Below are 21,891 nucleotides of genomic sequence, written 5' to 3'. Positions count from 1 at the left end.
GTTTATGTGGATGATGACTAATTATCTGGCATTGCTTTTCAAAGAGCTGACATTTCACAGCTGACAATTTGAAATTCAATTAGAAAATTAATACGAAACATCTCCCTCCCTCTCTCTCTCAATCTCTCTCTCTCTCGCTCCCCTTCTCTTTCAGTATCATATAGTTATGCATTGATTTCCCTACTGGCTTTGTGCATTCTATCCATTTAATTTATTTGCTGCATTTAAAAGTCCCTGGTAAATGACAAGACTGTTCTTTGAAAATAGCCTATGTACGACTGGTTGTTTATTTGTGGGAAGACTGTTCTGTGCACTGCCTGCTAACCCCCCCAGGACACCCTTGGAAAGAGATAACAGATGTGGAAGGCATTATTGTACAGAAGTATATTTTTCCTGAATAAATAATATTTCCATACAAACCCCTTTATATGACCACCATCACACCCCTATTCTCCTCTCTACCTTTCTTTCATTTCCTGTATTTATCCCTCTTTCCTCACAGCGAGGGGTGCTCACACCTCATTAGCAGCCGTCGCCAATTAGAGAGCCCTGAAGCGGGGCTGTAATTAACTCTCCCCTTCAGTCTCCCCTCGAGCTGCTGACAGGCCTTCGCTGAACGACACACAGTTTGTCCAGTAAAGCAGAGAGCAGTGACTGCAGTAATTATCCACAGCAAGAGTGTAAAAGAGAAATGATGAGGGAGTGTGGGGGGGTGGGGGTGGGGGGATGGAGGAGGAAAAGAGAGTGGGAGGGAAAATGAAAGAGAATGAAGGAGAGAGGGAGTTGAAGGGAGGGTAGGTAGTAGATAGACGGAATGGAAAGGAGGGATAAAAAGAGAGATTTTGGGGCTGAGTCTGTGGTAGGGTGGTGGTGGGGAAAGTGGAAACCTGATAGGATAGCGTGAATTAATACATTTTCCACTTCAATCCACTATATGCCACAGCAATCTGAGATTATCTCCAATATGCGACTTCTCTGCAGATAAAGATGATCATATATGACCAGGACACAGCTAAAACATGAAGCAGCCAGCCTGAAGACGGACATTGTTTTGTGACATTGGTACAGATTATGTAAGCACTGGGATTTTCACAGACGTAATCCCAGAGAGCCTGAGTTTTCACTTCACATCTCTACATGTATCAACAAATAAAATAACTATTAAAAAAAAACTTTTGCACCAAGGCAACCTGTCTTAATTGAAATTCATTTTAATTGGAATGGGAGAGAGAGCACCATGGGAGATGACAGAAGAGAAATAAATAAATCATGCATTTCTGTATTAAAAACAGAACAGAATATTATATTTACACTGCGAAACAGAGAGCATATATATATATATATATATATATATATATATATATATATATATATGAAGCAGACAAAATCCAAACCATCTGTGAGATTCTTCAGGTTTTTAGTTATTAAACTCCGTTTACAGGATCTGTTGTGCTACTGTTCCTTAATCACATTTCCCTCATATTAGTTAACTAATATAGGTTGTGCTCATGCGCGGGTTTCCAATTCGCCCACTTCAAACCTCTTTGGGAGTAACCAGGGCTCCATGGATCTCTTCCCAATCTCTTCCTCCGAGATTTCGTCACATTTTTTATTATTAATGGTCTAAAATTCGACAATAACTCTTTCATGTACTTCAATGAGGAGACTAAAAAGGCTGTTTAAATGAACGTTAGATTCTCAGATTACAGCGATAATATACCACATAAGGTTAGACTGGAAGGAGAGCTCTTAATATAAAGATCTCTTTAACCAAGTGGAAGGAGGCACTGAATATGAACCAGGATATTATTCTCCCACACACACATTTTTTTCTATCCTGTTTCCCTGTGCCTGCTAGGAGAATTAAACTGCTTATATCATCTCACCTGGATCAATATGTCTCTGGTTTGTAGAGCAAATCTTTTTTTTTTTAAGCTCTGTGTTTTTTGTAAGTGCTGAGGAAGCAAATACAGCCAGAGCAAGAGTTACAGTTACCACCCAGAGTGGCTCAGCCCTGTGCTGACGAGACGCCCCCTACATACACACACACACACACACACACACACACACACACACACACACACACTAGGGTCTAGATGCACAACCGTGTCTCCCAGCACTTTTTTAGATTTACAGTAACCCTGCTTGCAATAGATAAGAAGAATGTGGCATGATCATTAAATAGAGGTTTTATATTTGAATCCGATTCCTGTGTGTTTTCTTGTTGCGTTTATTGTATTTTTTTACCCTTTGCTTTCTGCAGCTGGAAGAATTTGCAGATACAGTCCCAGTTTTGTATGTCTTTGTTCTGTGAATCGTTGCCCACCTCTGCCTCCTGTCTCGAACCCCCCCCTTCCAAGACGGCCAAAAGTGTCGAAGTTTTGTTGAGACGAGAAGGAATTGCACCCCCCACCCCCTGAGCTAGATTGAAACGCCAGACTTTTTCAGCTTGTCAGGTTGTCAAAGTCAGTGAACTTCCCCACTGAACAGACTCACTCGGGCTGAGTAACAGGAGGCCCATTAAAACTGCGATCTCTCCTCAGGTTTAACTGAAGATCAATACCCCCCACCCGCACCACAAGTCCCCCCCCCAACCCCCCCCCCCTCCCCTAAACTCTCTCCCTACAACTCAAGACTCCAGCAGGGCAGTTAAGTGCCCAGAGCTATAAAGATGAAACACACCACTCTGTATTAAATTGTAAAACATTTTATAGACTGCAGAGGGTCTTAAATATCCCTAGGCTGGGGGAGAATAAACTGCCTCCCCCACAGCAGTGCATAAAAGAGTACCAGCTAGGCAGTGGGAGAGCGAAGGATAGAGAAAGAGAGAGAGCTACACTGCTCACATTACAAGTCTCCGCACTTTCACGCTCCATGTGAGTGTTCGGGGGGATGTATTCCTATTTGTTTTTATAATAAATCAATCTTGATGAAGTCTCAGCTGTATACCAACTCAGCCACAATACCCGGCACCCAGTTACAAGCCCCTCCAGGTATGCTGGAAATAGCAAGGCTTGCAGTAACGATTCATTCTGCACACAATGTTTTTTTTTTTTTTTTTCTGTTCCGTCCTTTAGGGTTTCGGACGGTGCTGAAAAGATCACAAAAACTCTTGGTTCCTTGGTATTGCTGCAATAAACTGCCCTTGTCTACTGCCATGAGACATAGTAAAACAGTAATGACACTGGCGGCTCACTGGCTCAGAAGAAAAAGGTAATATGGGCTGAGATAAAACTGTCATTTTCTGTCCAAGAAAAGTGGATAGGTCCAAGGGTGTTGTCAGCCAAATGAGCTATGCTGTCATTTCCCACTTTCATAAACATAAGCAGAAGGCATTGCGTGTCTTAATGCGCGTGTGCAGTCTGGTGCTACACCAGCACAAACACACTGTTCACTTACAGTCACAATAACTATCCTGCACACCAGAAGAATAAAGTAGGAATAGAGTGGGAACACCAATCATATTGCACCCCACCTCCTCTGACCAAACCATAATTAATAAAGTGAAGCACTGTGTGTAAATGTGCCCAATATAAACATCACTAACATCAAAGTGTCCCATTTGTGGATCTGTAATCTTGCATAGATGTGGTTTGCTTGCTTGTAAAAGTAGAAGCTTTGTGTAAATACGTGAAACGTGAAGCCCCGTCTAGGGAGAGCCAAGTTCAAGGTCGATTAATTCTCGATGCACTCGGCATTGCGCTTTCAACTTGCCTTTTGTCAAGCCATGCTGCTTAGGATGGCACTCGCCAATAAAAGGTGGTCTCTACAAAGACAGATTAACGGACTATTAATTATAGTTTATTATTAAGTAAGAAGTAGTGCTCATCCTTGGTTATTAGACACCTGGGCAGGTTCGAAAGTAGCAGGCAGAATTTGCAGCTGGCCTTCCCAGCCACAGAGCTCTTCTGGTCCGAGCTGTGGCTCGCTGCGACTACTTCTCATTGCCGCCTACATCCTGCTAAGAGCACCCACTGTTTATTTAAATAGCTGGTGTGAAACGAGCGTGTTGTTAATCTGCACAGGGAGGTCAGACCGTGCAACAGAGACCATCTGTGAGAGCGAAAGAACACTAGGGAAAAGAAAAGGCAATGAAACCAGTCAAATGCTCTACAGGGATTGCTAGCCTACCATTTAATTACATCTAGTCACAGGCAAGAACATTGTTTATGCTGTTCGCTTTCTTTCCTTTAAAACAGGCATTAAGAATGGATTTTATAAACAATTCACTCCCCAGATATATATATATATATATATACACACTCACCTTGCTCCCAGAAGGTGTTTTTATAATCGTTCCAGCTCTGCAGATCTCCAATCAGAGCCTGTGTTTCTCCGGAATTAACTGGCTGTTAATTGTGTAATGGGAACCCAGTGAGGGCCAGGTGATACTGATCTCTATGAACGGAGACTGACAGTGATGTGCAATAAGGTAGAGCTGGGTATTCTGGGCATTCCCATTACACTCCATTGCAGGACTTTGATCTAGCCAGTACATTATCAATGTAATTGAGCTTTAATACCTTAATTGGCCCTGCTACTGAAGATCACTTAAGTAATTAAGGATTAGTTGATACAGGCTTGCAATGGAGTTACCAAGGTTGCATACCTCTGCTAGAGGGCATAGTAGGGACCCACAAAAGCCCCTGTCACATCTCAATTGACAATCCTACCAATTTGTACACTGAGACTGCAAGTCTCTAAATGGAAACATGGATGTCTGACTGATTTCAAAGAAGACCAAGCTTGACAACTTTGTTTTTTCTTTTTTTAATCCCCAAAATGTTTTGCTGAGAGGACAGAGAACAAAATAAGACACGGGCACGCAAGATGTATCATAAATTTCTTAAATAATTTAATTGCAAAAGGGTTTTTTAAAAATATTTCTACAAGAATGCATCATTTTTTTTGTTTGTTTTTGTTTTCACCATTAAATACATCTCAATGTTTTCAAAAAGAAAAAAAAAGCTTGCATTTTTTTTTTTTTTACTATACAGGTACAGTACTTTTTTCTCATTTCTTTTTAGTATGTTTTAAATCAATTTCAAAAGTGACTAGAAGACAGGCGTTTCCTTTTTTATCGTTGATGGTTTTGTTTTGTTTTTCTTGAGTTCTCATTAAAAAAAAATACAAAACAGTAACAGAGAAAACGAATGGAAGAAGAGAGAAGAGAGGGCATGGAGCGAGATGGGATGGGGAGATACTTTTGAGGTAAGGAGGGATTTTGGGGTACAATATTCCACAGCATTAAGGGGCTGATATTGGCACAGGAGGGTGGGTCTAAACTCTGAACCCTAAAAAGAATTGGTTTAAGATTGTTCTGAGTTCTTACTATAGCACCTTTTTTACGATTTGTCTCAGCCAAGCCACTGATAGGAGATAAAACATCTTTCAGGGTGTTAATTTGTGAGAAATTCATAGTAGGCAGTTTGGGAAAAAAAAAAAAAGATTTTGCAAAACTTGGAGTTGGCATTTAATTTCTTTAAACTCAACACAGTGGAAAATGCTTTACGAATACAGCCCTCTCTGTCTCTGCTGCCCTCCGAACTGCTCACTATCTGCACACTGGTGTGAGCCACATCACATACAGTGACCGGTGATAAAGACAGTAACTTACACTAACAGCACAACAAAAATGGCACACTAAGATTGCATTCTCCTCTGTACAGGGATTTAACAAACAAAAAACTCAACACTATTCAAATGGACATAAAAGGAACTAAAATTGAAAAATTCCTAGACTGATAAATCAAGACTGAAATGACTTCATCGCTACAAGTGGTTCCTGTGTGCATCTCGGTGTCTCTTTGTTATGTCATTATTATTATTATTATTATTATTATTAATTACTTTGCACTACTTTTTATTTACAATTATTAATATTTTGGATTAGAAAAGCCCATTTATAAGAATTGTAGGGGATGTTGGGGGGCATTGTCAACATATCTAAATAATAATTAAAAAAATAATAAATAAAAACATAAAATACATTTGCATAATTTCCATCATGGCTGTCAAAGTCGAGATGTGTGTTTGTGTGAATGGAGGATGGGGGGTGGTGGAGAGTGATTGAGACAGGCGTTGATGTGAGAAACTACCTCTCCCTTCTGAATAAAATAATGTGAACAGAAGTACGGTCATCTCAACATACTATGGTTAAAACACTGTGGCGTGACTAAGTAACCAAATTAGCAAGAATTTCTTAATATTCCCCAGTCTAAGGAACACACCTGTGGCTTGGCTAGTATTTTAGGACATAGTGTACATTGGGAAATGCCCAATGAAGCTGATATCACTGCTGGGTTGTTGTTGTTGCTGATGTTTTTCAGTGCTCTTCTAGATTGCCGTATCAGGCACATCTGCACGTAGTGTGCTGGCCAGACCAGATACAGCCCAGATGAGTGTGGGTGGTTGATTGCAGTCAGTGATAAAACACAAGAGAGGGATAATCAGGGGTGCCTATCCATCTCAAACTGTAAGTATATTCATGGAAACAGCAGATCGTGTGCTGTGTTAATCACCTCGACAGGATCGGGACGCTGTCTTCCATTTGTCCAACACCATTGGGACAGTTTGATCACCTGTTAAACACACATGGTATGTGATACAGCTCTGCCCTTGGGCTCTGTGAACTCTGTGATGGCTGTATGCTGCTCTACGATAGAAGACTTGGACAGAAAACCCCCACCCCTGCACTCTTTCTAACCTCAAAACCTCACAGCCAGTCTGCACACCACTGGCCAATGGAGATATGCATAAGAGGTCCGCATATAGTAAATTATATATTCATAATATAAACATATCTGTGTATGTGGCCGATCTCAAAAGGGTCCCTCAAGTTCCCAGTTAGGACCTGTGGCTGAGAGCATGTAACCGGAGCTCTGTAGTTTAAGGCTTGGCAATTAACATTTGTAGGTGGTTTCTGAGTCTACAGACAGAATGGCATTGATAGCTGAATCGAACCTGGTCTGGAAAATCTAACCATACTGTTTTATTGTTTTCAACGAAAATCATTTTCCATTGCTGTCCTGCGTTTTCATTATTTTAGTTCAGTTGAGCTCCCTGGATTTTAGCAACAATCTGAATGAATCTCTCCTTCAGAGAGCTATCTAAAGCTGCTTTAAATACGTATTAACAAACAGGGTTTCTAGTCACTGTAATGAAATGGGAAGAGTGTGTTTGTGACATTGTTATAAACAGTCACGATCAAACAGTAAACTGTAGCGATGCCAGTGTAAAATCATTTAACATTTGCTGGGGCCAGTGCTGTGTGTTCGTTACCTATTTGAAAACAGCCAAGCTTGGCTTTGTGGGGCTACACAGGTTTTATTTCGTTCACCCTTCCTAAATCGAAGGGAAAGGAAAGGGTCTGTTTCAGAGCAGGACCGAGGAAGTTGGTCAGGGGATGATGTCCACATAAACGGCACTGATTGCAAACATCTGGGAAGAATTATAATTGTTTTCATACAAATGTTCACTTTCTTAAACAAAAAGCACATCAAATAAAAATAAAAAATAAAACAAAACAATATGAGCACTCGAGCTAGCAGGCTGTTGGTTGTGGTTACAGACACTCATTGCACAAAGGGTTTTACAGCACCTGTAGCTCACACTGTTTCTGCAATCTGTACACCACAGTCCGAAATGAAACAGTATTCAATACCATGTGTCCTGAAGGGAAGGGCCTGCGGGGACAGGGGGACAGGGGGCTCCAGGGAGGCTGAATCGCTCTACCGCGCACCCCCATTGCTCCTCTCGCTCTCTCCCCTTTTCTCTCACTCTCTGCCATTCAGTGACAAGTCCGTCTCCTTAGCTCTCTCCTGTGGTACCATCGTACTATTGGGATCCACGCCACAAAGGCACCTAAGGACAACAGTCCTATAGTTTCTTTGTGTCTTTACTCTGTTTTCAGTGGGGTTTCAGAAAAACAACAGAACATAAACAGGCTGTTTAGAACAACAACGGGAACGAAATAATGATTCTCGACTTGTTTGCTGAATTGTCTCACCGTTTTGATTGATTTGAATTTTAATTCCACAGTTCTCGAACGGCCTCTTATCCGGGAAGAATAAATAAATCCATGAAAAAAGCAAAACAATCAATCCACCAAAAAGAAACAAATCCATGGTACGGGTTGAAAAAACACACAGAAATCCTCGTCTCCCATCCCTTCCGTCACTGGCTTTCGGTTTCCAAAGCATATTGCATGTCAGCAATGGGTTTTTTTTGGATCCCATAAAAAATACGTAACAATGTTCTGTCGAATAATGAAGTGTACTGTATGAAATTAATGTTCTTCCGTATTGATGTGTGCCAGCCATGCTTTTCATTTGTGTGGTGTGAGGAAAGCTGTCCGTATATATGTGTGAAGACCCTCACACATACTCACATGCACGCACACACACACCCACACACACACCGTCTTTTGTCTCTGCTCTCTCCAGCCCCACAGAGCTGGACACCGCACAGGCTGCGAGAGGGACAGACTTGTGAACATCTGACAACAGCTTCCAGAGCAGAGAGAGATAAAAAAAAAGTATAATCACAGTAAAACATAGCCAAGGAGCTTCTAAACCAATCCAAGCTAGTTTGTCTTTTATAATGTTCCCATGTGGAAAAAGAAAATTCTTCCATTCGAGAATGTCTTTCAATAAAGATTTACAGGAAACTCAAACTGCATCTCTTTCCTCCTTCCTCTTTCCTTTGGCACCAACAGCCCTCCTTATCCCATGCAGGATCCCGCTCTCTCTATCTCTCTCTCTCTTATTCCCTCTCCGTCAGAGGATTTAAATACACCATCTTCAATATGAAGATGTTAAGAAACAAAAATGCTAATTAGAAAAAAAAAAAGTTGAAGGCAGGAGGTAAGCAATTGCTGTCTCCTTGGCTTCCAAAGGTGACAACGTCCTTTCCGTTTGTCTGTTTCGTTTGTTTTGCCTTCGTTTCCAACTCCCTCTGATGCCTGTGTCGTCTTGTCCGTTTTCAGACTGTACTTTCTGTGCTGGACGGGGGTGGGGGGAGCTCTCCAGAGGAAGTCCCAGTCTGCCGCCACACAAACACACGCACGCATGCAAAAAAACACCACGCGTGTCCCGTGGGGCCCACACACAATTTTTGGAAAAACAAAACGAAACTAAAACGAAACAAAAAAAATAATAATAGTAATAATCATTATATTAATAAAGTGTAAACGCAGTAATAACATGGAAAACGGGGGTGGGGTGGGAGGGGAAATGTCTGAGGCACTGCAAGCCAGTTTCTGATTGGCAGAGAATGTCAGGCAGCTGGGTTTTCAATTGGCTCTCTCTCTGGCATAGTCCCTCCCTCTCAGACCTGGACGGGCAGTGTTTGGTTCATTTGTAAGCGCATGTCCTGAATGCTGCCCAAAATCTTCTTCTGGTGTCCCGCTAGCGTCACTCCTATCCGCAAAAGGTCCCTGGTGAAGAGGAAGAGAAGAGTCAGGAATGTTGATATAGGGGCAAGTAACACAATCTGGGGCAGCAATTAATTTCAATTATTATCAGCTAGAGGACATAAAAATACACCGACAGTAGGATACTAGTCCACACCTCCCTGAATCACACACTTCCACAAGCAGACACACTCAGACTCAGGTTGTCAAATACAGTTTAAGTGACCCAGGATATACAGAAAGCATGTGAAAAGGTCCTAATGTGAACCACCTGCCTGTATTCCCACCAACACTGACTTCCCTGAGGTACAGTACCATCCCCCCACCTGAAAGTTGCTGTTCCCCTGCCAATCACCACCAAACAAACAAGCCACAACTGCACACGTCTAGGAAAGACGGTCTGTCAGGACCCTGCTGTCTGGACGGCTGCAATCACTGGCCTATTTCCCAGTTAAACATCCCTTATCAATGTGGTCCTATTCAAATTAATTGTATTTTTCCCTCTGAGCGAGCGCCTGATAATGATGGCAATGGAGGATAAAATGATAATAAATGAAAACCATTAAGTGAATTACCATGCATTAAGAGTGAAAATCACTGTTTTGTGCACCTGTCAGGGAGCCAAATTGAAATGGATTACCCCTCCCAGCCCCCACCCCATCCCTCACCTAACAAGGTCGATTTATTTATTATTTTTATCCTCATTCATTTATTTTATCATAATTGCGCAATTAATCTTCCCCATAGTTTTTCTCCTAGCCCTAAATGCAGGGGAGGGGACCACACTAAGACAGAAGGCTATCTATCTTCTATCATTGGTTACACATGGCCTTGTAGGACTGAGGCAATGGCTGACCAATGAGGATCTCGATGCAGGTTGTTTCTATGAAATATACAAGCCCTCTTTGCTTCAGTCTTCTCTCTACCCTTCTCTAGCCTCTCCTCTGCCCCTCTCTCACTCCCCCTCATCTCCACCCCACTCACTCTGCTGTCATCTGCGCAACCAGGTCGAAGGAGGCGAACCCCGCGTTGATGAAGTTCTCTCTGTAGCGGCTCATCTTGATGGCGTCCAGCCAGTCCCCCACCGTGGTGAAGGTGGTGTAGTCGGGGACACAGCGGTCCAGAAGGGGCTGGGACACCCTGCAGGACAGAGAGAGAGAGAGACACCTGTGTCAGTCTGCGCCTCACCTCCCCATAAACACTCCGCCTTCCAGCCTGCAGGGCTCCCCACAGCCCCCCAACCCTGGCCCGCTGCTACCCCGAGTACAACGCTGCCCTTGCTGTGATGGGCAGGCAATGAGACAGGGAGACAGGGCCTGGCACAGATGACCCTTGCTTGCCCTCCTAGGCCCGAGCATGGCAAACACCAAAGAGCAATACCAAAACAAGCGTTGGTGGATTTGTACAGCTTATGTTACTCTTTGAAAGTTTGGAATCACTACGGTTTGTTCTGAACTGTGAAAGTGAAATCCTCTTTAGAGACATAAAGACACACTGTGCCAAAAGGCAGGCAGGAGAAAGAGGGAGAGGAGAATAATGAATTAAATGGAGACAGAGAGAGAAAGAGAGGGAGAGAAAGAGAAAGAGGACCACTGTCTTCTGCTCTGTTGAGCCCCATCATCTTTTGATGGCATTACATTAATTAATGATTAAAAAAAAGGAAAAGAAACAGAAGTTAATAACACTGTATAGAGGGTCTATTGAAGAGAAGGGTGCAGCCGTCTGGGGCAGAGGAGTTTTAATAAGGCTGGGTTTGGCCTGATCCTGTCCTGGATTCATTAACCAGGCTTGGAGTTTCTTAATGGCCCATTGTTGCAGTTTCATTTTGAGAAGGCAATTACTCTGCCAACGAGATGCTTTGTGCCAATAGACCCCCAGTCCCTCTACTCAGGGTCACCCTCCTGACCTGTCAGTTCAGCGAGAAAAATGTTACGAATGTTATCATTTCCTCTCTGTCACTCATCAGCCGACCCCCAAAAAGGTAGTAAATTCCAGGTGCCTTCAAAGGTGTGACATCATCAGAGGGGTTCAGAGTCTGCACACACACACACACACACACCATCACTCAAGACTGATGCAAGCCTTGCAAATCTCTCTCGCTTTGTCACACATACGAACCCTCCAGTCCTCCAAACTTAGTTCTATAAAAGATCCTCACATTTGTAAACACAGTCTCTTTCACACAGACACTGAGAGACAGTGTGCCTGTGTGACTGAAATAGACAAACAGACTTTTTTTTGTTCTTCTGCCGGCTCACATACAGTATCTCTCTTAGTCTGGGATGTTGATCAGTGAGATCCAGAGGTCAAATCATCGCCTGGGAGATTGGGATCAACAAAAAACTCACACGGCAGCTCCTCTGTCTGTTGCCCCTCCCTTCCTCCTGACACAATCTGCCACTCTCTGCCCGATATATCTCCACAGTACAGTAACACAGGCGAAACACAGAAAGGAAACAGTAACAAATATTATAACAGAGCAGTACTAGGTACTCATTAAGCCCTGAGGGGACCACCTCTCCACCGGCCCGTTTAAAATCTCATTAGCAAACTAATTAAAACCATCCTCTTCTATGGTCCCCTTAATCTGGTTAATTACTCTCATCTAATCTATCTCGACAATCGTCCTAGCACCAGCTATGCCTGCCCTCTGTGCACCCCTCTCTCTCTCTCTCTCTCTCTCTCTCTCTCTCTATATATATATATATATATATATATATATATATATATATATATATATATATATACTCCTTTCTCAGTCTCTCAGTTACTCATTCTCTGACCCAGGAAAAGGCAAACTTGCCATACCAAACACATGAGACCACAAATCCCACCCCACCCTTTTCATTGGGGTTGCCTGGGGTTCTCCATGTGGTGTGTCTCAATATCGCCATCCCCGGGGGGCTCACCCTGAGTGCGTGCTGGAGACCACCTTCAGGCTGGCGGCGTTGCGGATCAGTTTGTCCAGCGTGTTGACAATCTGGGCGAACTTGGGCCGCAGGTTCCTCTCCTTCACCCAGCAGTCAAGCATGAGCTGGTGCAGGGCGGTGGGGCAGTCCATGGGTGGGGGCAGCCTGTAATCCTGCTCCACTGCGTTGATCACCTACAAAGAGACGGAGCGAGAGAATGAGCATAAGAGGGAGGGAGGCGGAGAGGAAGAAAGGGACCAACAGGAGAGGGGGAGACTGGGAGAGTTTACTCACGTCTTGGTTGCTCATGTCCCAGTACGGCCGCTCTCCGTATGACATCACTTCCCACATCACGATGCCGTAACTCCACACGTCGCTGGCAGAGGTGAACTTCCTGTAAGCGATCGCCTCAGGGGCCGTCCAGCGGATGGGAATCTTCCCTCCCTGAGGACAGACACACGAACGCTGTCAGATACACAGACACACTGCCACCGTTAGACTCACAGACACACACAAGCCTGGCTTACACAATCAGACATGGGCTCACATGGATTTGAATGCATTACGATGCGCTTCTCGCTAGTTGGGTCACAATTGGCATGCCCATTAAATTGGTTTTAGACGTGAAATTCTAGAACTTCCCTCATGTGACTACCCTTCAGCTTTGGACATTGTCCATTCTGCCTGAAGGTTGGTATTATCTGATCATTGTGAACCAGGCTTCAGACAGACTGACATGTAGTAAGACGCACGGGCACGCACACTAACCAGGGAGCTGGTGTAGGTGGGGTCTGTAGGGTCATCCTCCAGGAAGCGGGACAGCCCAAAATCAGACACCTTGCACACCAGGTTGCTGTTGACCAAGATGTTGCGCGCCGCCAGGTCTCGGTGGACGTAGTTCATGTCAGACAGGTACTTCATCCCGGCTGCGATACCCCGGAGCATCCCCACGAGCTGGATCACTGTGAACTGACCATCATTCAGCTGTAGAACAGGGAGAGAGAGAGAGAGAGAGAGAGAGAGAGAGAGAGAGAGAGAGCACAGGTTAACACAGAGGACTTCTCCCACTGTAACACTGAGAGAAAGGGAACCGTTCAATATTGTGTGGAGAGATGGACAGTAGACAAACTCGTTCTCAGTGTTCTTTCAACCTGTATAACCATGAAGTATTTTGGTCCTGAACTCGATCCAAAGACTGACTGACTCTGTGAGAGGAACCAAGAGAGGGAAAGACAGAAAGAGCAAACAGTGAAGGACAGAGAGCGAAAATGAAACAGACAGGGGAAAAGAATCTCTCGGTCCGTCCATCTGTTTTCTCTCTCTCTCCCTCCCTAGCATGGCACAAACATAGAAGGAAGGGGGTTTCAGCTCCCCTTTGAAATGCATGAGATGTCCCCACTGAGTTGGGCGAGGGAGGAGGGGGTGAAGCATAGGGGGAGATAAAAAGAAAGGGGGAGTAGAAAGCAACTGGGAAGGGAGAAAAAGAAAGGGGAGAGGGAGAGAGATCTGTGCACTCCTTATCTCCCCATCATCAAAGCGGCAGCAACACGCTCTGCTATGCTTAGATTACAGATTACAGCGTGGCGTCTGAATTAGGGTTAATTAAGATCATTATGTGGCTTTCACATTTCAGCACAACTGGAAACGCTGTATCAAAGGGCAGAGGAAAATTGCGCTGTAAAACCGCTACAAATACAGGGCAGATTAGCTGTGACAGATACACTAAATGCTTTATTGCTGCCAATAGGAGCCCTGTCACCCCAGGGGCTGAGCAACATAAACTCAAGGACTCGGGAAGCACTCTGATCCAAAGGGAAATCTGTTATTCTTCTAACGCAAAATGCACTCCCACTAATTTCCATTTCATACTAATACCAATAGTACTAATACTAATAGTAATAATAATCAATCTTATTTTCAATACCAATTCTGACTTAGAAATTAAAAGCAAAAGGGCTGTGAAACTTTGTTTGACCCACAGAATTGGGCTGCCTACGTTCCTGACTCCCCGAAAACAGACAAAGGAAAGGCAAGGTTCATAAAAATTAATTCTGCACGCTATAGATTTCTCTCTTTACCCTCTCCCTCCCTGCCTCTCGCTCTCTCCCCCTCTCCGTCCCCTCTGTGTTTAATATTCCTGCAGGGTAATGATTCATTGCCGTCTGCTTTCTCTCCAAATGTCAGCGGGGGGGGGGGAGGGGGTGGCTATATTATTTGTCACAGATTTTACAGCAATGAGGTTAAGACCTTTCTTTATGAAAAAGAAAGGGAAAAGAGATTAATAATAGACAGATTAGGAATATTATACAGCTGCCAGTGTTGCTCCACGGGTTTGCTGAGCCGAGGAGCAGCGACCTTATAAAAGGCTACTGCTGTACATTTGCGGTGACTTTTTACACATTCATGTTTTTCTGCAGCCCTTATACCATGCTTGTACTAGGATTTCACCATGATTTATGCCACCTTTTTGCTATTACCGTGGTGTATGAGTGGCACCTAAGCCTGATTACAAAGATACAAGCATGCATCCATTCCTTGCCATTCCTAGCTGGACAGATCTGAACTTTGGCTGAGAGAACCCAAATTGTATTTCCTTGAGACACATTGATACTTGCTGTTTGTCTGAAGGTTTGCTCTCAGCAAACTAGAGCAAAACAGATGCTTCACAAATTAATTTATAATTTGCAATATGTTATCCTCAATCAACAAGTGAAAACAGAGCTATAAGTAAACACCAGAGTTGCCACTTTTGGCAGATTGTGATCTAGGTTTTATCGTTGTGACATACTGGCTTCAAGGACTGACTGATCTGAACATTTTCCGTGGGCGCATTTATATTAATCCGTAAATAATTGATTTGAATTCTAAAATGTATTATTTTCAGGTTTGCCTAATTCATAACTACATGGCTATTTCAGAAGTCTACTTAGAAGTCTAAGCATAACAGAAGTCTAGGTCTCTGGGAATTCTAACTCTAAACCCAAGCCCATGATGCCAGCCTCATTTGTTCCTTAATCTAAATCAAGTGCAAGATTTTGTTACATTATTAAAAATATAATAAAAAGTCCATGCTAACAACTTTATTAGTAATGAAACCCCTGTTTGCGAAGTAGGCTGGGCCAGGGCATTTGTCACAGACCATTACTACTGCAATGCATGTAGGCGTGGCAGCCCTTCTCTGTGTTTAAAAGTAATGGGTGAGTGAAAGTTTTTAACTGAGATGTTATGCTTCGCTTCACGTAATGCAAGCATTAATAAATAAAGCAGCCTGGGTGTTTGTGTATGCGTCACTGTGTGTTACAGAGGGGATAAAAGGGAGTGATATTGTAAAAAAAGACGCCAGTGTCTCACCCTGAGGAAGGAGTCCAGGGCCCCATTCTCCATGAACTCTGTGACAATCATGACTGGCCGGCTCTTGGTGACCACACCCTCCAGACGGATGATGTTTGGGTGGTCGAACTGGCCCATGATGCTGGCCTCACTCAGGAAGTCCCGCCTCTGCCGCTCAGTATATCCTGCTTTCAGGGTCTTGATGGCCACGATGATCTCCCGCCTTCCGGGCAGTTTCAGACGTCCACGACACACTTCCCCGAATTCACCTGGGAGAGAGGGAGAGAGACGGAGAGGGAGAGACGAGAGGGGAGGGGAAGAGGGGGCCGGAGAGAGGGAGAGGGAGCGTTACTGGTCAGAAATTAGGATCTAGGAGGTTGGGAAAGAGGCAGGGAAAGAGGCAGAGGTTAAGGCTGAGGGACTGAGAGGAGGAAGGAGAGGAGTAGGGACCAATGTAGAGTATTTGGTAGAGCTAAAGGCCAAAGAGGGATAGAGGGAGGGATGGAGAGAGTGTGGGCTAGTGGTTCGAGTGGGAGGGAGGAAGAGGGGTAAGGGGGAATGAGGGAGGGACTTTGTATAGTTTGCGCCGAGGGCCTGGGACAAAAGGAGGACAGTGTGTGCTTGTCAGTAAAGCAGAGGCTGGGAAGCAAAGGGATCTAGTAGAAGTTAGAGGAATTCGTCATTTGTTTATGAATGTAACACAAAGGAGTTGTTGGTTACCTGCCCCTATGACCTCCTCGATTTTCACACAGGAAATGTCAATTTCTTTGGCGAATTCACGGACAGCTTCGTTGGGGTCCTCGTAAGTGAAAGGATCAATATAGACTTTCATCCCTGGGGTAACTGCAAAAAGGGAAGAGAGAGAGAGAGTCGTGAGGAAGATATGCAGAGCAAAAACAGATGACATGCAGAGATTCACCAATACAGCGCCATAACTAGCAGAAAATTACAACAAAGCAAAGATTGGACTTTTGGGTAGTCCTTTAGTTAAAGGGCACTTACTGTACTGTTGCAGCTTCTCTGTATACTCTGACTCCGAGCCATTGCGCTGCTTTCTGTGGATGAAACACAACAGGGCAGCTGTCACCGAGTGATCTTCTCACAGTGCTCTGCCCGGTCAACGTACACAGCGGGCGGCGGGGCAGAGAACATTGCACCCCTAGCGCCTCATTTAAGCACAACTTAACTTATATTTGAGTTGATCTTGAGTGACAGGGTTTGGTGTGGGTTCAGAGTTGGGGCTAAGGTTTCGGTTAGGCCAAGGGCTAGGGTTATATTTAGAGTTAGGGTCACGGTCTACTAAAATCTGCCTGACTACGTAGAAAGCAGTATCTTCGCCAACAATAACTGAAAGTGCTTTCCAAATCCCGCTTGTAATAGATGAGCTGAATTATTTCTTTATCAACAGCAAGATTTATTAAAGTAAGTACTCCAGAACGATAGTCCATTACTCAGCTTTTAAATTTATATACCACTGCCAAACGGTAACTTTGGAATTCTCTTTATTCTCTGGGAAACAAGCATTGACCTTACTGACTGGTTTGTTTAAATTAATTGTAGTTGATTTTTTTTTTAATGTGAACTATTGAATACAGATAACATGGATATCCACTCTGCTGAAGAGACCTTTTCACAGGAGTTCCATTTCTCTGCCTTTTAGCTAATTCTTTTTTATTTTTTCTAGTTTCAGTATCAGTATTTGGGGTGGCGGGGAGAGGGTTAGAAATTAGATGTTAATTTGGTTCCTTGTTGTCTAACCAGTAACCAGGGCAATAATACCTTCTGGCATTTTGCATCTCATTTCCAATTCAAATGCGGCTCCAGAACGCATGGCAGAGACCCCGCTCGAGACGCACCGAACTACAGAAGCACGACGCAATGATGAGCAGCAAAGAAACGCCAGAGCAAAATGATTGTTCAATCTGCCGTGAAAGAGTCCCTGGTGGTTGTCGGTGTGGTGTGCTACAGGAACCGTGTCCATGACAGCCTAGCGCTGATCCCCGGGACCCTGCGAACTAACGCTGTCAGGTTACTGTAACGTACGCTTTTACAAGTGGCCCACAATGACACCGTATCCCCCAGGCATGGCTCTTACAATTAGCAGAAAGGAATATACAGTACAAGTGCCATGTCATTTTAACACATTACCATAATAACAATTCTACATGGGTTCTCGGTCTACTTCGTTTAAGCTCCTTTCATTTTGTCCTGAAAAGAGTACACACTTTCTGCTGCGACTGTGGCTGGGATGTGGTTCTTATGCCCTGTTTTAGGTCACACCACCCTGGCACTGCTTTCTATGTCAAGGATTGTTAGTCTTTTATGTGGGATTACAAACTGCAGCAGGGCTCAAAGTTTACATGAGCATGTTCCGGTGATGTCAAATTGTTTGACCACATACACTGCTACACTCCACTGGCTGTTTAAAAGACTACCTACATGATGAGGCATAAACAAATAAGAAAGCATCACCATCGGTCAGATAGAGATGACTCCAGTTTTTATTGCAAACTAAATTATTAAAGCAGAATAAAAATGTGTTAAGATGCAAGGAAATTATTTTTCTGCACACAGAATAATTAACGCCAAGAAATCAATTAGCAAGCCTCTTTTTGGCAACTGGTTTGCTAGAATCTTTTAAGATTGAGCCCCATGCTATGAGAGAATCAGTCAGTCAACTACAGAAGTGTTGTGAAGTGAAGTGGTTGAATCACTTCATGTCTTGTATTTAGGCAGGTTGAGTGTCAATCACTTGGGTGTCAGTGTTTTAGTAAGTCAAGGTATTGGGGTATCAAGGTAGTTGCTTCCTGTAGGGTCAGGCTATCATGCTAAGGTGCTGGTAGGGTGCTGGGGGGCTCACCTGAGGCAGACGATGGCAATAACAACCACAGCGATGATGAAGACAAGGCCAGCAGTGGCAGAGCCCACAATCAGGGGCAGTTGCTCCTGCAGGGACTTCTCAGGGTCACCTGGGGGCACACCGGATCACACAGTGGTTAAAAAGGGGTCACAATTGACTGATATGTTCAAGCCCATGTCTTGCTGCTCTTGCATAGATGATCACATTACATTTATTAAACAACACACGCAGACAGCAGCTGTACCAACACCCAAACACCCTGCCTGGAACAGTCCACCGAAATAACTCTCCAAGAGTTACACAATCTCCTTGGGCTTCTTCAGATGTGTTTGTGTATTTAGCGCCTTGACTTGTAATTTCTCCTGCTGCAGTGATGACTAAGACAAAGGCAATGAGGTCTCTGAGTATTGTCTTCAACAGGGGAGGGCTGGGCTTAAGAGTAACGGAGACATACCAGCTGTGCATTTCTGGAGAGTTTGCAAGTGCATTTCGAGTGGGCGGCTTCTACACTGAAATTAGCTTCTTTTAAAAGGAAACAAAATCGATACATGGACAAACAGATGCAACAAGAAAGAGCCAAGCCTTGAGTGAGCTAACAAACGTACTCTGCAGGTTCGTGCTGAAGTCCGAGGGGTTGCTGTAGCGGCCGTACCCCGCCACCGTGCGCGCTCGGACCTGCACCACATACGGTGTGCCCGCCCTAAGCCCCTCGATCCGTGCTGTGCTGTGCTGGGCCGTCACCGTGTGAGCGATTGCCTCGCCCTGACCCTGAGAGAGAAAGGGAGAGGGAAGAAGAGTGCAGGTGAGTCTTCAGTTGAGTTGGGTGTCAATTTGTATTTATTAGGGACACTATGAAATACAAATCATATATATAGGTTCCCATCTCCGCTCTTCTCCCCACCTTCTCATGGTATTTGATCTCGTAGTCCAGAATGATGCCGTTGGGTTTCTCAGGGGGCAGCCAGGACAGGCTCATGGTGCTTGCTGTCGCCCCCATCAGGTGAACAGTGGGCACTGCAGATGGAGCTGTAGGAATAAGAATGGTTGATATTGACTTTTCAGCAGAAACCCAATGGATCTGTACCGGCCCCGGGTTACATCTTATACCACAGACCCTAAGGCCTACCCCAGTTAAAGAAAACTGTACTTTCATTATTCATTTTTTCATCTCGTTTGTATTTTTATTCCTGGTTATTGAAATATTTTGTTCAGCATCAAAAGCACAGATATTTATATTTTCCACTCTCACAGGCCTAGTTAGACATGTTTAGTTGCATCCAAATATTTAATTAAGAAATCCTGCTGATCTTCATGTCATAGCGACAAGAAAAGAAAAAGATCAAACGCAACCTCGGTCTTTCTGCAAATATTTCCACATGTGATGCTTTGACAGGTTTGGGAGAGTTAAACACACTTTAGTCCCCCCCAGCACCCCTGCTGAAGCGCCGCTGGGTCTCAGTGCGCAGTGGTGCTGCCACAGACAATGGGTCCTAATTCCGCTGTGACAGGAGAGTCATCTCCCAAATCACATGCTGTGCCCCAGGCAGCTCCCACATCCACACCCTAAACCACACACACTGCCTCAACCTGCCTCAACCTCAACACACTCGCCCTCTCACTCTGTCACTCTCGCTCTCCCTCTCTCTCTCTGTTGCTGTCCTACATTCTGACTAGGCCATATTCACTTCATATCATTTGTGTCTCATACTCTCAATATGTCTTAGTCTTCATTATAACTTTTTCAAATATGTCCTTTATTTTCTTCCCTTTTTACAATATTTTCACCCCTCCACCACTGTTTTCCTACCCTCCCTTTTCACTACTTGTTGCATTCTTTTGCTCTCTCTTTCTCACTCTCTCTCTCTCTCTTTGTTAAAGGATTTTTAAGCCATAAGTCCGGTTCTTTGATCCTTCTCCTTGTTCTTCTTTATCTCCTCTATCTCTGTCATCAACCCCCCAGCCCCTTTCTTAGCCCAGGCCTCCTAAACTCACCCAGCCTGGTTGTAGCCACCCCTCCCCACCAAAAGACAATGCTCCCTGGGCAGATTCCCCAGTAACTTGAGCCCCAGGATTAGGGGGCCCTCCTCCTGTTGAGACCTTGAGTAACCATGGCTACCCAGAGCTTATACCCTTATTTATTTTTTTTCTTAAAAGGTGAATGAATATTCAGGACACCCTGGGAGAAAGTCCAGGATAATCTGATGAGGGAGCAACCCCTGGATCCCTCTGTATGTATGCGTGTGTGGCTGTGTCACCTCTGAGCTGACCCAACCAAGGTAATCACACTTACGAGGACAGCAGCCCCCAGAGTAAATAGGGGACAATCTGAGGGCCTTTGTGCAGTAACAGAAGGGTTGGGAAACACTGGGAGAAGCAGCGGGATAATCCCTCTACTGTCACATGCAGCCGTCACTAAAGAGGAGAGAGTGTCCGTGACACACACACACACACACACACACACACACACGCACACGCACACACTGAGGACAGTGCTGAGCCGACTACCATCTGTGGACACCAGAGTTTCACATCACAACCTAAATGCTGTCTGAATGAGCAAAGTACTTCAGAATATGAACCTTTCAGTATCAAATTATGTATAGATCCGGTCTAAAGGTGGACTACACCTGTATCTCCTGTCCCATATGCAGCACAGATGTCAAAAGTTGTGGTCTAAATGTGTTAACCTAACCATTCCTACCTGTAGACCATGCTGGTTGCCAGTTATGGCCTGTGGTCTACTGATAGAAAGTGCCTTAACTGCTCAACCTATTTTGCTCCAAACAGGAAGTTAACAGGAACTCTTGTCCTCTGGTGGACAGCTGGCCTAACACTCACCGGCCTGATTGGTGGTGATGTTGACGGCGGAATATTGTGGCGCATAGGGGCTCTTGCTGGAGACACCGTTGACGGCCTGGATCTCGAAGCTGTACTGCGTGTGCGCCTGCAGGTTCCGCACGGTGACCCGGCGCTCCATCAGGCCCAGGTGGCGCGGGGAGATGTCCACATTGTCGTCGCAGCGTGAGCACACGCCCCGCTCTGCCGTGCACTTCTTGCAGATGACGTTGTACAGCAGGTCGTCCCGTCCCCCCGAGTCGCGCGGCTCGCTCCACTCCAGAACCAGCGACGTCTCGTTCACATTGGAGATCACGCTGCGCGGGGCTGAGGGCACGGCTGGAAAGGGAGAAAGCAGGAGGAGGGATGGAGAGATAAAGACAGAGATAGAGGGAGGGTTATTACACTAGTCAAAGTACACCGCAGAGGAAGAGACGAGAGGTAGGGAGGCACAGTTCAAACTATACCCCTGAGAGTGAGAGTGAGAAAGATACTGCATTTTCAATGGCTGCTTTTAGCATGGTTCTATGCCAACTGAGGTCAGT

At 44.7% G+C, this 21,891-nt stretch overlaps 1 protein-coding gene across 5 annotated transcripts in view; it reads right to left on the bottom strand.

Annotated features, from left to right (window-relative positions):
• Positions 1 to 4,833: 4,833 nt before the first annotated feature.
• ephb3b (eph receptor B3b) overlaps positions 4,834 to 21,891 on the bottom strand; it is a 52,505-nt gene continuing 35,447 nt past the window's right edge. Inside the window, exons 5-16 of one of the 5 annotated variants that reach the window (XM_066709094.1) lie at positions 21,350 to 21,685; positions 19,413 to 19,537; positions 19,117 to 19,279; positions 18,512 to 18,620; positions 16,654 to 16,706; positions 16,372 to 16,494; positions 15,673 to 15,920; positions 13,084 to 13,305; positions 12,616 to 12,765; positions 12,322 to 12,515; positions 10,397 to 10,552; positions 4,834 to 9,436 (exon numbers count right to left, since the gene is read on the bottom strand). In XM_066709094.1, coding sequence (XP_066565191.1) covers positions 9,328 to 9,436; positions 10,397 to 10,552; positions 12,322 to 12,515; positions 12,616 to 12,765; positions 13,084 to 13,305; positions 15,673 to 15,920; positions 16,372 to 16,494; positions 16,654 to 16,706; positions 18,512 to 18,620; positions 19,117 to 19,279; positions 19,413 to 19,537; positions 21,350 to 21,685 — 1,988 coding nt within the window. In that variant the 3' untranslated portion in view covers positions 4,834 to 9,327. Of the gene's footprint in view, positions 9,437 to 10,396; positions 10,553 to 12,321; positions 12,516 to 12,615; positions 12,787 to 13,083; positions 13,306 to 15,672; positions 15,921 to 16,371; positions 16,495 to 16,653; positions 16,707 to 18,511; positions 18,621 to 19,116; positions 19,280 to 19,412; positions 19,538 to 21,349; positions 21,686 to 21,891 lie in introns of all 5 variants that reach the window. The other 4 variants (XM_066709093.1, XM_066709095.1, XM_066709096.1 and 1 more) reach the window with 4 other exon arrangements.

The sequence above is a fragment of the Amia ocellicauda genome, chromosome 7 (genome assembly GCF_036373705.1).
Source record: "Amia ocellicauda isolate fAmiCal2 chromosome 7, fAmiCal2.hap1, whole genome shotgun sequence".
In the NCBI taxonomy this organism is placed as follows: domain Eukaryota; kingdom Metazoa; phylum Chordata; class Actinopteri; order Amiiformes; family Amiidae; genus Amia; species Amia ocellicauda.
Note: the sequence above shows the minus strand (reverse complement) of the source record. Positions and strands in the feature narration are given on the sequence as shown.